We start from the raw sequence: 17998 nt of genomic DNA, 5'->3' as shown, positions 1-17998 counted from the left end.
ACCGTAGATGTTGAAATCCCTGAATTTCTTGCAATTGCACTTTGAGAAATGTTGTTCTTAAACTGTTTGACTATTTGCTCACGCAGTTGTGGACAAAGGGGTGTACCTCGCCCCATCCTTTCTTGTGAAAGACTAAGCATTTTTTGGGAAGCTCTTTTTATACCCAATCAAGGCACCCACCTGTTCCCAATTAGCCTGCACATCTGTGGGATGTTCCAAATAAGTGTTTGATGAGCATTCGTCAATTTATCAGTATTTATTGCCACCTTTCCCAACTTCTTTGTCACATGTTGCTGGCACCAAATTCTAAAGTTAATGATTATTTGCACAAAAAAAAATGTCCATCAGTTTGAACATCAAATATGTTGTCTTTGTAGCATATTCAACTGAATATGGGTTGAAAATGATTTGCAAATCATTGTATTCCGTTTATATTTACATCTAACACAATTTCCCAACTCATATGGTAATGGGGTTTGTACTTCAAGTTCTCTTATAATGTGTTTAAAGGCAGCAAGGCAGTGTTGTTGAACTTCGAAGCGACAGCGTACAACTGTGACGTCTTCACAAGTCTCCGCTAAGCGGAGAGTTTTGGATCTCTACACTTTGGCCAGCATTTTTAAAAGTCTGCCTTTTTAAGGACAAAAGTGTGCGTCTACGCTTGGACGAGAGGCCTAAACACAGAGCTAAGTATGTCTTTATTAAGTATCTGTGTTCCTGTGAACATGGCCCAACGAGGCAAAATGCCGTTAAAAAAACATAACGCCTCGACGCAGTGAAGAGAGAGAGAGAGAAGAGAATTATATTTATATAGCGCTTTTCTCTAGTGACTCAAAGCGCTTAACATAGTGAAACCCAATATATGTTACATTTAAACCAGTGTTAGGGGCACTGGGAGCAGGTGGGTAAAGTGTGTTGCTCAAGGACACAACGGCAGTGACAAGGATAGCGGAAGCGGGAATCGAACCTGCAACCCTCAAGTTGCTGGCACGGCCACTCCAGCAACCGAGCTATACATTCCTCAAATATATTTTGTAATCGAATTACTCGAGTAATCGTTTCAGCTCTACACTATATATATTTATATACAACTAGAGTTGCAAAGGGGTGGAAAGTTTCCGGTAAATTTACGGAACTTTAGCACGGAAAGTTTAAGCTAGGGAAGTTTGGAAATATTGACCATTTTTTGATTATTCAAAGTTGGACACCGTCCATGGGAATATATGGGAATTAATGGAGAATAACAATAATTATATATTACTGGGAACTTGTACAAACCCCGTTTCCATATGAGTTGGGAAATTGTGTTAGATGTAAATATTAACGTAATACAATGATTTGCAAATCCTTTTCAACCCATATTTAGTTGAATGCACTACAAAGACAAGATATGTGATGTTCAAACTCATAAACTTAATTTTTTTTTGCAAATAATAATTAACTTACAATTCCATGGCTGCAACATCTGCCAAAGTAGTTGGGAAAGGACATGTTCACCACTGTGTTACATCACCTTTTCTTTTAACAACACTCAATAAACGTTAGGGAACTGAGGAACCTAATTGTTGAAGCTTGGAAAGTGGAATTCTTTCCCATCCTGGTTTTATGTAGAGCTTCAGTCGTTCAACAACCCGAGGTCTCCGCTGTCCTACTTAACGCTTCATAATGCGCCACACATTTTCGACGGGAGACAGGTCTGGACTGCAGGCGGGACAGGAAAGTACCTGCACTCTTTCTTTATGAAGCCACGCTGTTTTAACACTTGTCTTGCTGAAATAAGCAGGGGAGTCCATGATAATGCTTGGATGACAACATATGTTACTCCAAAACCTGTATGGACCTTTCAGCATTAATGGTGCTTTCACAGATGTGCATGTTACCCATGCCTTGGGCACTAATACACCTTTCCACTTTGCATCAGTCCATCTTAGGTGACCTCGGGCCCAGCCAAGCCGGCGGCGTTTCAGGATATTTTTGATTAATGGGTTTGGCTTTGGATAGTAGAGTTTTAACTTGCACTTACAGATGTAGCAACCAACTGTAGTTACTGACAGTGGTTTTATGAAGTGTTCCTAAGACAGTGTGGTGATATCCTTTACACACTGATGTCGGTTTTTGATGCAGTACCGCCAGAGGGATCAAAAGTCCGTATTATCATCGCGTACGTGCAGTGATTTCTCCAGATTCTCTGAACTTTTTGATTATTTTACAGACCGTAAATGGTAAAATCCCTAAATTCCTTGCAATAGCTCGTTGAGAAATGTTGTTCTAAAACTCTTCAACAATTTGCTTACAAAGTGGTGACCCTCACCCCATCCTTTCTTGTAAATTACTTAGCATTTCATGGAAGCTGCTTTTATACACAATCATTGCACCCACCTGTTCCCAATTAGCCTGCACACCTGTGGGATGTTCCAAATAAGTGTTTGATGAGCATTCATCAACTTTATCAGTGTTTATTGCCACTTTTCCCAACTTCTTTGTCACGTGTTGCTGGCATCAAATTCCAAAGTTAATGATTATTTGCAAACAAAAAATGTTTATCAGTTTGAACATCAAATATGTTGTCTTTGTAGCATATTTAACCGAATATGGGTTGAAAATGTTTAGCAAATCACTGTATTCCATTTATATTTACATCTAACATAATTTTCCAACTCAGATGGAAACGGGGTTTGTATATACTGTATGCTGCTGAATCTTTGTGGCATTTTTGACATAGCTCTTTGTACAGTAGTTGCAAATGTACACAGCCTTTCTGCCTACATTTCTCCACACATCAGATGGTGTAAGTGGCAATATTCTGTTTGTATTTATTTATTCGTGTAAAACATTAATGCAATGCCACACACAGATATAAATAGTCAACAAAACAATTGGAGTAGTCTTTAAAAATAATTTACTGATGGATAAATGAGTATAAATAGGCTCAATGAAAAAATGAACACTCAATCAGCATGCTAAATCAAACTATAACCTATATTCTTGTATGACAACAGAATGGCTAGCAAAACAGAAGGCAGAGGAAACCACAGGTTTTGATTTAGTATTTGCTAGTTGAACTTTACAGATCACAAAAAAGGTAAACTCGGATTGCTAATGTTAGCATAAATGAATGGGATTTAACAGAGAAAATTTGCATCACGTCTAACGAATAAATATTTTCAGGTCATTATGAGACTGTTAGCTAGAGATATTGGCCCCAAAATCATTTACCAAGTACAGGAAGAGCTAACTAGCTTGAGTGGTAGTCTGCTGGAGTAGTCTGCAGTCATACAGTAACAAGCAATTACACCTATATTAAACTTAAATACCATACATCAAATATATTTACCCCAGTAATATCATCAAAACATAACTGACTGGATGAAGTTATTGGGGTCAAATACTAGTGTGGCCTCAATAGCTCTGCTGTAGTGTGTAGCATGCTGGGAATTATATGGGCATGTGATGGAAGAATGCACTACAAATGTGATGCAAGAATGCACAGTGCAGGGTTGAAATTCGACTGAATTTGCATTAAATCAAGTTGTTTTAGCTAATAATTATGCTGCAAGATCTAAGATCTAGCATGTTGCATTCAATGTTTATTACGATTATCCATCCATTTTGTACCGCGTATACGCTTTGCTGGCACCTATCTCAGCTACAATGTGGCGGAAGGCGGCGTACACCCTGGACAAGTCGCAACCTCATTGCAGGGCCAACACACATAGACAGACAACATTCACAGTCACATTCACACACTAGGGCCAATTTAGTGTTGCCAATCGAACTATCCCCAGGTGCATGTCTTTGGAAGTGGGAGGAAGCCGGAGTACCCGGAGGGAACCCACGCATTCACGGGGAGGACATGTAAACTCCACACAGAAAGATCCCGAGCCCGGGATTAAACCCCAGACTACTCAGGACCTTCGTATTGTGAGGCGGACGCACTAACCCCTCTGCCACCATGAAGCCCATTAATTCCTGTTAATTCCCATATATTCTCCTAAATTCCCATGGAAAGTTTCCAACGTCTAATATTCCCGGACTTTTGCAACACATACATACATACATACATGTATGCATACACACACACACAACTTGTGGGTTCCTGGTTGTATCCCAGGCTTCCGCCATCCTAGTCATATCCTTCGTGTCCTTGAGCAACACACTTCACCCTTGCTCAAATTTAGATGACAATTTCATTTGATGAAAAATTGTGAGCAAAATGTGTGTTGTTAAAAACTCAGTGTTTAAAAAGTATGTGCAGAAAAATTCAGTGAAGAAAATGTTCGTAGCTTCAAAAGTCAAGAACCACTTAAGGTGACTTAGGAGTGTCACATGACTTCAAACTTGACACCTCAATAACTGCTTCCGAGACAGGATCGATTGCTTCAGTCTTAATGAGACTTAGTGAGTCTTGAGTTTTAAACAAATACTTCTGTACTGAATTTTTATGCACTGTTTTTGTTTATATCCTGAGTTTTTACACATTGAATTTTAAAACACTGTATAGGAACAAACATTTCTTTATAAACACACACATTTTTATGCAATGAAATTGTCAGCAAAATGTGACCTCCATAAGAATCCACATTAGGGTTGTCCCGATCCGATATTTGGATCGGATCGGCCACCGATATTTGCCCAAAAATGCGTATCGGCAAGGCATGGGAAAATGCCGATCCAGATCCAGATCCAACACACCGATTTAAATAATACATTCCACTCTTCTGCTGCTCCCTAAACTCCGTTCCGCATTTTCCAGCACACCTTCAAAACATCCACAGGTCTGCGTTCTAACCGTTCAGAAGGCCGTGTGAATTAAAAGTTTTGGTAAAAATGTCAGCTGTGTGGGATTATTTTATCCCACAAAACGAAAAAGATGAAGAGGTGGAGTGCAAAACATGCTAGAATAAAGTCAAGCGTGGTGGTAAAGTTGTAAGACATTTTAATGACTCTTGCGAGTGAGAGGCTTTTTAGCACTCATCATAGATGAACACAGGAGCAGGCTGACACCTAAGCATCTTGAAGTGCTCGTCTTTGTTAGAAAGAATCTCCCCATTATGCTTGGACTTCAATTGTTTGCCCCCCTCCCTGACTGGGGCAAACAATTGAAGGGAGTGTGAAGATATATATATATATATATTTATTTTTTAAGTTTACACTTGTTCAAGAGCAAGTATTGATGCTGAGTTATAGACATTTTATCCCACTCAGGTTGTTTGTGTGTTTTGCTTTTTTTAATAATGTTTACAGCATTATTTGCACTTTATACTGTTCACTTTTTTACTGTTTAATGATGCCATTTCTGTTTGTCATGTATAATTTTTGATATTTTGTGTTTATCCTTGAATACCAACCATTGTGTATTATTAGAACTCACCTAATTCAGCTGGCTAGTTGTTATCAAGAGTACTAAAATCATTTTCAGCACAAATCTTACAACTAAGTAGCCTAAATAACTTTAAACTTTAATACATGCTCGGATAGGCCAGTACCCGCCAGTATCGGTATCGGATCGGAAGTGCAAAAACAATATCGGTATCAGATCGGAAGTGCAAAAACCTGGATCGGGACATCCCTAATCCACATGCATGAGAATTTGAAGTATCACTTTGTTTCAAGACAGCGATGTGTTTGTGTTGTGAGCACATAAATAAACTTTCATCACTTACTTTTGGAGCTTGTCATATTCTCTCTCAAAGTCTCTTTCAACCTGAAGAGCAAAAAAAAAAACATTGCCAAATTCAATGATGTCATGGTTTAACATTTGAATGATAGGATCACAGAAGATTGCTCAGTAAGAATTGTGTCATTTCTAACCTCACCATTACACATCATCGGACCACAGATGTTTGGACCAATTAGAAGATGATTTACACACAATGATTGTAAGTATGTCATGAGTTTGTCATCTTTTAATTAGGTTATGTTTTATCCAAACAGCCTTTGGAAAATGTACACCAACATTTGTCATCAAAGGCTACTTATCTGAGATTGGTAGAAGGGAAAATATCATTTGTGCAACCATGCCTGTAATTTAGGGCTGTCCACAATGTGGTTGCAGCTCATGTTTTAACATTCTAAATATACTTTATAAACAAACAGAATAAAAGAGCAAACAGGTGTAATGTAACAAGAACAAGTTGCTAAGAACACAAAGCTGCCATGCAGACGGTTTTCTTTAAATCTGTCATTGCTCAAAAAAAATAATCATGAATTAAAATCAATTTTGTTATGAACTACTGAACTATTCAAGGCTCCAATTACTTCACATTAAATATTCCACCTGAAATAGTTTTGGGGGAAATTATTGCATATTTTGTGTTTTTGCCAAAGTTTACTTTGACAAAAAGGGCGTAAAACAAACATATAAAACATAAATATAATTGAAACGTATAACTGACGGGTATATCTGATAAAGACATTAAAAAAATATATGATTTATTTCTGACACTTTTATAAGTGGGGCTTCTTTCGATCCAAATGTGGATTAAAAAAAAACTGTCATTGCTCATGAAATAATAATGAATCAAAATCAATGTTGTTACGAATTATTGACCAATTTAAGGCACCAATTACTTCATATTAAATATTCCACTTTTAAATATTTTAGGGCAAAATTATTGCATATTTAGTGTTTTTGCCAAAGTTTACTTTGACAAAAAGAGCGTAAAAAAAACAAAGAAAAAAACATTAAAAATAATTCAGACCTTTAATCCATTGATACATCTGATCTAGAGACTTAAAAAATATATGACTTATTTTTGACACTTTTATAAGAAAGGCCACTTTTGATCCAAATGTGGGTTTAAAAAATGTAATTGCTCAAAAAAATAACATTGGAATAAAATCAATGTTGTTATGAATTATTGACCTTTTAAAGGCTCCAATTACATCACATCCACTATGACATTTTTTAGGGGAAATTATTGCATATTTTGTGTGTTTGCCATATAAAAAACTAAGTTTAATTTGAAAAAAAGGACATAAAACTGAATAATTATTACTTATAATTAACAGCTGGATCTGATTGACCAAAAAACTTTTAAAAAATGTGTGACTTATTTTTAACATTTTTATAAGTGGGGCCATTTTGGATCGCCAATCATTTTAGTGGGGTTAGAAAAAACTGTCATGCTCAAAAATCAATGTTGTTATTAATTATTGACCTACTCAAGGCTCTAATTACTTCACATCAAATATTCTACCTGAAATATTTTGGGGGGAAATCATTGCATATTTTGTGTTTTTGGCAAAGTTTACTTTGACAAAAAGGGCGTAAAACAAACATTAAAAAACATTCAAACTTATAAAGGATGCATACATCTGATCTAGAGACCTAAAAATATGTAAGACTTCTTTTTGACACTTATATGAGTAGGGTTATTTTTGATCCAAATGAATTTTAGTGGGATTTACTTGTATTGCTCAAAAAAATAATATTGGAATACAATCAATTTTATGAATTATTGACATATTTTAGGCACCAACTACTTCACATCAAATATTCCACTTTGAAATATTTTTAGGGGAAATTATTGCATATTTTGTTTGCCATATAAAAAAATATGTTTACTTTAACAGAAAGGGCATAAAACAAAACGATTAAAACTTATAACTAATGGACAGACATCATTGATCAAAAATCCTTAAAAGATGTGTGAATTATTTTTGAAATTTTTATAAGTGGAGGAATTTTGGATTCCCTATCATTTTAGTGGGGTTAGAAAAAAAACTGTCGTGCTCACTAAATGAATCATTGATCTATATAAGACTCTAATTACTTCACATCAAATATTCCACTTTGAAATATTTTAGGGCAAAAATATTGCACATTTTGTTTTGCCTTAAAAAAAACAGGGTTTTGACAAAAAGGACATAAATCATTAAAAAAATATATTTACTGAGTATTGCATTAAAAAAAATAACATGTTTATGACTGAGACTCTTTCAGGTTGAGGAGAGCCCAAAAGGTTGACAAAAACATATATATTGTCTTGGTTTTGTAGATGAAGCCTATCATCTGCTGGCAGGCTACATCAGTGGTCCCCAACCTTTTTGTAGCTGCGGAACGGTCAACGCTTGATAACTTGTCCCGCGGCCCGGCGGGGCCATGAAAAAGGGGAAGTTTTTGGGTTGGTGCACTAATTGTAAGTTTATTTTGTGTTTTTTATGTTGATTTAATTAAAAAAAGAAAAATAAGAAAATTAATAAAAAAATATTCTGCGGTAGCCCGGTGGTTGGGGACCACTGGGCTACATGGCTTTGTCACGCCAAATTTCTTCTCCCTACAAACCCCCCACCCATTTACTTCCGGGGTCATGATTAATACAAAAGTTTTGTTAACGCTATATTATAAAAATATAACGCTATATTATAAAATTACAGACGTTTTGTTAACGCTATATTATAAAAAAAATTAAAAAGCAAATTACTAACACAAGCTATGGGATGACATAAGAGGAAACGTGACCCCGGAAGTAAATGCGTCATCCCATAGCTTGTCTTTGTAAATTGTTTTTTAATTTTTTTAATAATATAGCGTTAACAAAACGTCTGTATTTTTATAATATAGCGTTATATTTTTATAATATAGCGTTATATTTTTATAATATAGCGTTATATTTTTATAATATAGCGTTATATTTTTATAATATAGCGTTATATTTTTATAATATAGCGTTATATTTTTATAATATAGCGTTAACAAAACCTCTGTATTAATCATGACCCCGGAAGTAAATGGGGGGGAAGGTTTTTATAGGGGGGAAGAAATTTGGCGTGACAGCTTCCATACTGGCGGTCATTAGAGTTGATGGGTTTAAACAACAGTGTCATCAGAGTCCCAATTACAAAGCCTCTTCCTAATTACCCACAGCAAGCGGTCAGTTGGGCCAAATGTCTAATACACCTCTGCATGCTTACATGCTCTAACAAAAACTTGGCCCGCCACATTATTTTATGTGGCCGCGAAAGCCTGGAAATAATATGCATTAATACAATGCTTAACCTTTTCTTCCTACAATATTTGTTCTTTCCCTTTTGAAATTAAAAACTATTACTGCATGCAATTGCATATCTTTTCAAATTCAATATTATCAAAATCCAAATATTATGTTATGCATTCCAAAAGAATTTTTGTTAAAATAAGGATAAATTCTGTACCTAAATATCTGCTTGACTTATGATTTCAAAACAAATTATCAATCAAATTGTAGACTGTAAAACTGACAATATAATTTACAGTTAAAATCCGTCTTTTGAGTTTTTTTACCCTAAAATCAACTTTGTTACTGTTTTTTTTCCATGGACAGTAAGACACTTACACATTAAATAACATTAAAACAACAAGATTTTACGGTAAAAATAAAACATGGCAGCTCTGTTGCTTGAATTTTACCAATGAAAACAGTAGTATTGTTTCTACATTACATAACATGTTTTTATATGATACAAAAAAACCCAACTGCTTTTACTGTAAAATTCTGGTGACTGAACTGCCAATTTTTTAAGTTAAATAAAAAAAATTGTGTAGCTTATGTAAAAATATATATTGTCAGTGTATTATATATATACAAACCCCGTTTCCATATGAGTTGGGAAATTGTGTTGGATGTATACATAAACGGAATATAATGATTTGCAAATCCTTTTCAACCCATATTCAATTAAATATGCTACAAAGACAACATACCGTATTTCCTTGAATAACCGCCGGGGCGCTGATCAATTTAAAACGTCTCACTCCTGCGCTTATTCAAAGCATGCGGTAAAAGTAAGCAGGCGCTAATAACTTTAAAACCTCTTCTCACCCCTGCGTTTACCAATGGCATGCAGTAAAAAATTGAGTATGATTAAAAAATAAACATTAAATAATAAATTTTTCTGCGGCCGCGGCCCGGTGGTAGGGGACCACTGCTTTATAGCATCTCATCGCGCCCACTTTAACACTATGCTATCTGCGTGCCAGCCGGACGCATGCATATCGCTGCTTCTTATACGAGATTGCAATGCATACTTGGTCAACAGCCATACCTTTTACACTGATGGTTGTGATATAATCAACTTTAACACTCTTACTAATATGCGCCACACTCTGTGAACCCACACCAAACACATTTCTAGAGAACATTGGGTCTGTAACACATTATAAACGCAACATAAGAATTACCCATAATGCTGTGCATCCATGAATCTTGGCTATATCATACACGCGCCCCCAACCCCGCTCACCTCACCCAACCAAGGCAAGCGCATATTACATGCCCGGCGGCTATTCAAGGAAATACGGTATTTGATGTTCATACTGATAAACATTTTTTTTTGCAAATAAAAACAAACTTTAGAATATGATGCCAGCAACACGTGACAAAGAAGTTGGGAAAAGTGGCAGTAAATGAGGAATGCTCATCAAATACTTATTTGGAAAATCCCACAGGTGTGCAGGCTAATTGGGAACAGGTGGGTGCCTTGAGTGGGTATAAAAACAGCTTCCCAAAAAATGCTCAGTCTTTCACAAGAAAGGATGGGGCGAGGTACACCCCTTTGTCCACAACTGCGTGAGCAAATAATGTAACAGTTTAAGAACAACGTTTCTCAAAGTGCAATTGCAAGAAATTTAGGGATTTCAACATCTACGGTCCATAATATCATCAAAAGGTTCAGAGGATCTGGAGAAATCACTCCACGTAAGCGGCATGGCCGGAAACCTACATTGAATAACCGTGACCTTCAATCCCTCACACACACTGTATCAAAAACCCACATCAATCTGTAAAGGATATCACCACATGGGCTCAGGAACACTTCAGAAAACCACTGTCACTAAATACAGTTTTTCGCTACATCTGTAAGTGCAAGTTAAAGCTCTACTATGCAAAGCGAAAGCCATTTATCAATAACAGCCAGAAACGCCGCCGGCTTCTCTGGGCCCGAGATCATCTAAGATGGACTGATGCAAAGTGGAAAAGTGTTCGGTGGTCTGACGAGTCCACATTTCAAATTGTTTTTGGAAATATTCGACATTGTGTCATCCGGAACTAAAGGGGAAGCGAACCATCCAGACTGTTATCGACGCAAAGTTCAAAAGCCAGCATCTGTGATGGTATGGGGGTGCATTAGTGCCCAAGGCATGGGTAACGTACACATTTGTGAAGGCACCATTAATGCTGAAAGGTACATAAAGGTTTTGGAATAACATATGCTGCCATCTAAGCGCCGTCTTTTTCATGGACGCCCCTGCTTAGACAATGCCAAGCCACATTCAGCATGTGTTACAACAGCGTGGCTTCGTAAAAAAAGAGTGCGGGTACTTTCCTGGCCCGCCTGCAGTCCAGATCTGTCTCCCATCGAAAATGTGTGGCGCATTATGAAGCGTAAAATACGACAGCGGAGACCCCGGACTGTTGAACGACTGAAGCTCTACATAAAACAAGAATGGGAAAGAATTCCACTTTCGAAGCTTCAACAATTAGTTTCCTAAGTTGCCAAACGTTTATTGAGTGTTGTTAAAAGAAAAAGTGATGTAACACAGTGGTGAACATGCCCTTTCCCAACTACTTTGGCACGTGTTGCAGCCATGAAATTATAAGTTAATTATTATTTACAAGGACAAAGACAAAAAAAATGAATAAAAAAAATGATGTATTCCATTAATCGATCAGGATATTCGATAAAATACTCGATTACTAAAATATTCGATAGCTGCAGCTCTAATAGTGTGTATATATATATATATATATATATATATATATATATATATATATATGTATGTATGTATGTATGTATGGTGTTTGTATATGCACATGTATATTCATATATTACTCATTGTTAAACGCGTCCCTCTGAGGGCAACCATAACTGCGATGTGGCCCTCAACGAAAAGGATGATCTAACACATCCAATACAATGTGCAAGCGCTCAATGACACCACTCTTGCAAGTTAGTAACTTCAACATTTACTATTTTTGGCTACTTACAGTTTTAGAGACAATCTGCTTCTTTGGCTGTCCAATCTTGAAAGGAATCCTGAAATGACAAAGTGAGTCTGTTATCATCTGCATGAGAAGTAGGGTTCCTCTCACATGTGACAACCATGCACATGTCGTCACTACATGTGTATCGGACCCAGGTAAGTACACACCTCACATTTTAACACCCATTTTTATTACAGTGTATCTTTTCAAGAGCAATAGTGTAGACACAAAACTTGAATATACAGCGTGTATAACAGGTGTGTCCAAAGTGTGGCCCGTAGCTAATTTTTTCATCGTCACCATTCTAATACCGGGATGTCAACCTCAACTTAGCTCAGAGGCCGCATGACGGAAAATCTACTTCTATGTGGGCCGGACAAGTTTAATTATGGCATAATAACTTAAAAATAAAGACGACTTCAGATTTTTTTCTTTGTTTAACTTTGACCCAAAATAGAACGAGCGCATTCTGAAAATGTACATGTCACAAATAGGGTTGCACGATATACCGGTACTAGTATAGTATCGCGGTACTAGTGAATCAAAAACGGTGCTACACTCTGTTTGAAAAGTACCGGTTCCCAAGGGGCATGACGGCGCGCCGTCACGTCATGACATTGCTGGGTTCACAAGCTGAGGAGCATGTTCTGCAGCGCACACACACAGAGTTCTTACAAGCAGACACAGCGTGTAGACAGAAAACGGAGAATGGACGCATTTTGGTGTAAAAAGTAAAGATACAGGTGAAGTTATAACGGTGAAACACCCTCAGGAAGAGGTGCTTTAAGACATTGCTAGCTAGCAGTTAACATCCATCCACAGTGTTTTAGCTACTTCTAAATCACTAATCCTGGCCACCATGGCGACAAATAAAGTGAGTTTCTTACAAGTATTACCACTGGAGGACGAGGAATAGCTAAACATGCTTCACTAAACACCGTAGCTCACCCGCGTCACAACGTAAACAAATGCCATTGATGGATCTACACTTGACATCCATTGTAATGATACCAAGTTCAGTGTATCATACATTAGCATTTTTCAGGTACACACCACATTTTTGTACTTGACGGATGTTCCATTTAGCATTTTAACATGCTAGATTTTTAAGCCAATTTAGCAGGTGTAGTCCTCTGTGTCATATATTTTGGTATTTCACTAATGTTAACTGGAAGCATGTGACCATAGTACTCTTAGCAAGCTAGCTTTTCATTAGTAAACTTTGCTAGTGTTTTTTTTTTCTTACCTGACGCTATCTGGCAAGCGGGCTAACTGTTAGCATTTCAGTTCACCTTTAGCTCTTCAGCGTTCACATGAAATGTCTATTGAAATTGCATATTCTAGTTTCTTGGGGGGAAAATAACCTATTCTGGACTGGTTTTGAAGGTGAAAACTACCATAACGGCCCTTGCGTCCTTTGATTTGCCAGTCTGTGGCCCTCAGTGGAAACAGTTTGGGCACCCCTGTTTTATAGGATATAATTATTTAACCATAGGGTTGGGGCCCATTGTTGGGTGGCCAAAAATACATGTTTCTCAGTATAGGCCACAGTGGTACTCTGTTGTAATACACTTTTCCACCACTTAAGCAGTAATGACAATCTCAAACCAACGAATCTGAAACTACAGTCAGAGAGAAGTTTCTTAAGGGCACAAATTATGACTAGGGTCGTGAAACTGTATTTTCAGTCACACTTCAATTTTATTGACAGTTTAGTTAGAAAAAATATTCATTATTAATTTAATTTGTTTATTTCAGCACAATTTAAGTGTATGTACATTCATTTTTCATCAGTTATTTGTTATGAAGTGTATTTAATTAGTCTGTATTCATCCTAATCAGCCTGACCTAAGCCTAAGGTTAAATACCTAATATTTTTTGTGATGAACACATGGTGTCATATTAGCAAAATGACTAATTCAGTGTTAATATTTGAGGCCTTCTGTAGTGTAAAAAGTTGGTGGTTGAGGTCAAAAGGGTGAAGAACCCTTTGGATCTATGAATGCATGGATTGACTGAAAATGACTCAACAGCCATTATTGTCTAACGAGCTGGTACATATTTTAAACAAATACTGTACTGAATTTCTGTAAATAGCAGTCTTCACCGCACCCTAATCAATGGTGTGTGTCTGCATATCGTCCATGCAGAAAAATCAACAACACACCTCGAAAAAAAAAAAGTTCCTCCTTTTTTTAAAAACTACTAGTGTCTGTAATTTCCTCTATGACTCACAGCACTGTGTGTCACTGCCTGGAGGGCACACATGGCATCTGTAAAGCTGAGGTTTAATGTGGAGTTTAAAGAGAAAGTTCTGGGAAAAAAACAACTCAACATCTTAACACTTACAAGAAAGGAATTACATAGAGGAAAAAAAAACTAAAGAAGCTCTCATATTTGGCTACGAGCAAGGATTTATTTGGTTGAATAGTGTCCAGAAAATATATAAGAAGCACCTAAGATAAACATACAAAAAATAATATACTCAATACAAATCATACTGATACATCCAAACATTACAGAATAGCTCTGATAAGCGATAAAACAAAAATAAAGTTCCAATGAGGGTCAAGGTGATCAAATCACGCGCTCACGCTTTCTCCCAGTGTCCTGCAATTCTGACAGCAAACAATCACGATCTCCACGCAGTGTAGCATCCTCACAAGCGGCTAACGTCCCTCCACAGCAGTGAAAGTGTTTTTACAGGCATCGTCATCACTGGAGGAAGGGGAATACCTAAGGATGCTACTCGGGTTAAACGATATACCGGTACTAGTTTAGTACTGGTATACTAATTAATTAAATTTGCTACGATATCGCCTCTAAAAAGTACCAGTTCCGTCAGTCTGTATATTGTACATAGTACATATTGTTATGAAGTTGTTTGTTACTACATTATATATATACTTGCAGTGTGTATATTGTACATACTACATATTGTTATGAAGGTGTCTGCTACTACATTATATATATATATATCCATCCATCCAATTTTTACCGCTTGTTGTTGGCCCTGCGATGATGATGAGATTATATATATATATATATATATATATATATATATATATATATATATATATATATATATATATATATATATATATATATATATATATATATGTATGTATATATACAAATCCCCATATGAGTTGGGAAATTGTGTTAGATGTAAATATAAACAGAATACAATGATTTGCAACCCATATTCAATTAAATGCACTACATATTTCTTTTTTGTTTTGCAAATAATATTTAAATTAGAATTTCATGGCTGCAACACGTGCCAAAGTAGTTGGGAAAGGGCATGTTCACCACTGTGTTACATCACCTTTTCTTTTAACAACACTCAATAAATGTTTGGGAACTGAGGGAGCTAATTGTTGAAGCTTTGAAAGTGGAATTCTTTCCCATTCTTTTTTTTATGTAGAGCTTCAGTCGTTCAACAGTCCAGGGTCTCCGCTGTCGTATTTTACGCTTCATAATGCGCCACACATTTTCGATGGGAGACAGGTGTGGACTGCAGGCGGGCCAGGAAAGTACCCGCACTCTTTTACTACGAAGCCACGCTGTTGTAACACGTGGCGTGGCATTGTCTTGCTGAGATAAGAAGGGGGGGCGTCCATGATAACGTTGCTTGGATGACAACATATTTTGCTCCAAAACCTGTATGGACCTTTCAGCATTAATGGTGCCTTCACAGATGTGTAAGTTACCAATGCCTTGGGCAGTAATACACCCCCATACCATCACAGATGCTGGCTTTTGAACTTTTAGCCTATAACAATCCGAATGGTTATTTTCCTCTTTGTTCTGGAGGACACCACGTCCACAGTTTCCAAATATAATTTGAAATGTAGACTAGTCAGACCACAGAAAACTTTTCCACTTTGCATCAATCTATCTTAGATGAGCTCGGGCCCAGCGAAGCCGGCGGCGTTTCAGGGTGTTGTTGATAAATGGGTTTGGCTTTGCATAGTAGAGTTTTAACTTGCACTTACAGATATAGCGACCAACTGTAGTTACTGACAGTGGTTTTCTGAAGTGTTCCTAAGCCCGTGTGGTGATATCATTTACACACTGATGTCGGTTTTTGATGCAGTACCACCTCAGGGTTCAAAGGTCCGTAATATCATCGCTTACGTGCAGTGATTTCTCCAGATGTTCTGAACCTTTTGATGATTTTACGGACTGTAGATGGTAAAATCCCTAAATTCTCTTGCAATAGCTCGTTGAGAAATGTTGTTCTAAAACTATTCGACGATTTGCTTACAAAGTGGTGACCCTCACCCCATCCCTGTTTGTGAATTACTTAGCATTTCATGGAAGCTGCTTTAATACCCAATCATGGCACCCAACTGTTCCCAATTAGCCTGCATACCTGTGGGATGTTCCATATAAGTGTTTGATGAGCATTCCTCAACTTTATCAGTATTTATTGCCACCTTTCCCAACTTCTTTGCCACGTGTTGCTGGCATCAAATTCTAAAAGTAATGATTATTCGCAGAAAAAAAAAAGTTTATCAGTTTGAACATAAAATATGTTGTCTTTGTAGCATATTCAACTGAATATTGGTTGAAAATGATTTGCAAATCATTGTATTCCGTTTATAATTACATTACATCTAACACAATTTCCCAACTCATATGGAAACGGGGTTTGTATATATATATCATGATGATATATATATCATCATCATCATAGGGCCAAGCGGTAAAAAATGGATGGACGGATATATATATATATATATATATATATATATATATATATATATATATATATATATATATATATAAAATGTAGTAACAGACACCTTCATAACAATATGTAATATGTACAATATACACACTGCAAGTATATACATAATATATATATATATATATATATATATACATATATATATATATATATATATATATATATATGATATATATATATATACACATGATATATATATACACATGATATATATATATATACACATGATATATATATACACATGATATATATATATATATATATATATATATATATATATATATATATATATATATATATATATACACATGATATATATATATATATATATATATATATATATATATATATATATACACATGATATATATATATATATATATATATATATATATATATATATATATATATATATATATATATATATATATATATATATATATAAGGGCCAACCAATCGATTAAATCGATTAAAACCGATTATAAAAATAGTTTGTTGGATGTTTGCAATGCGCATGCGCTGAGGCTTTTTTTTTTTCCTTCTTTCCTAAACGTTTATTTATAAACTGCAACATTTACAAAAAGCTGAGAAACAATAATCAAAATAAGTACAAACACAGTACAGAACAGCGCCAGGACGGCGCTAAGGCTACGTCTCATGAGGTGGCAGTAAGCCAGCCAATGTTGTGTCATGTGCAGCTCACGTGACCACGCTGTTTCCTTGGCCTGGAAACATTCGAAAAATGGCGGAGGAAAACAGGAGCGATAGTGTAAGTGCAATGGAGAAAAGTGTACGACCTAAGTCGTCAAAAGTATGGGAATACTTCTTTCTAAACACTGCAAAGAAGACCGTTTCCTGCAAAATGTGCAGCATCGACCTGGCGTGGCACGGAAGTACAACATCGCTTCGGGAGCACCTTAAGAGGAAGCATGTTGGATCCATGGATGAAGAGAAAAACTCACGGTACGTAACTTTTTAAGTCCATAGTTCGAGTACATTGCGGGGCTGATTATGTGTCTCCGGCACATTTGACTCCGTTTTGAGAAAGAAAACGCACGGTTACCAATGTTGAAATGAACGTATCAGACAGAAATATCTCAGGTTGATTTCATAATGGATCAATGTAGCCGGACCAAATAAAGCTATATAAGATTTGAGTTAGGGCTGGGCGATTTTGCCTTTTTTTTTTTAATATTGCGATATTTTCATGCCATATCGCGATATACGATATATATTACGATATTTTGCCTTGGCTTTGAATGAACACTTGATGCATA

General features: G+C 36.3%; 1 protein-coding gene across 1 annotated transcript in view; it reads right to left on the bottom strand.

The window, feature by feature from the left end:
• Nucleotides 1-17998, bottom strand: part of bin3 (bridging integrator 3) — a 165574-nt gene that overhangs the window by 108219 nt on the left and 39357 nt on the right. The window contains exons 2-3 of the mRNA XM_061906066.1: nucleotides 11970-12018; nucleotides 5664-5704 (exon numbers count right to left, since the gene is read on the bottom strand). Of these exons, the coding sequence (XP_061762050.1) occupies nucleotides 5664-5704; nucleotides 11970-12018 (90 nt within the window). The remainder of the gene's footprint in view (nucleotides 1-5663; nucleotides 5705-11969; nucleotides 12019-17998) is intronic.

Source organism: Nerophis ophidion, linkage group LG07 (genome assembly GCF_033978795.1).
Source record: "Nerophis ophidion isolate RoL-2023_Sa linkage group LG07, RoL_Noph_v1.0, whole genome shotgun sequence".
Lineage (NCBI taxonomy): Eukaryota > Metazoa > Chordata > Actinopteri > Syngnathiformes > Syngnathidae > Nerophis > Nerophis ophidion.
Note: the sequence above shows the minus strand (reverse complement) of the source record. Positions and strands in the feature narration are given on the sequence as shown.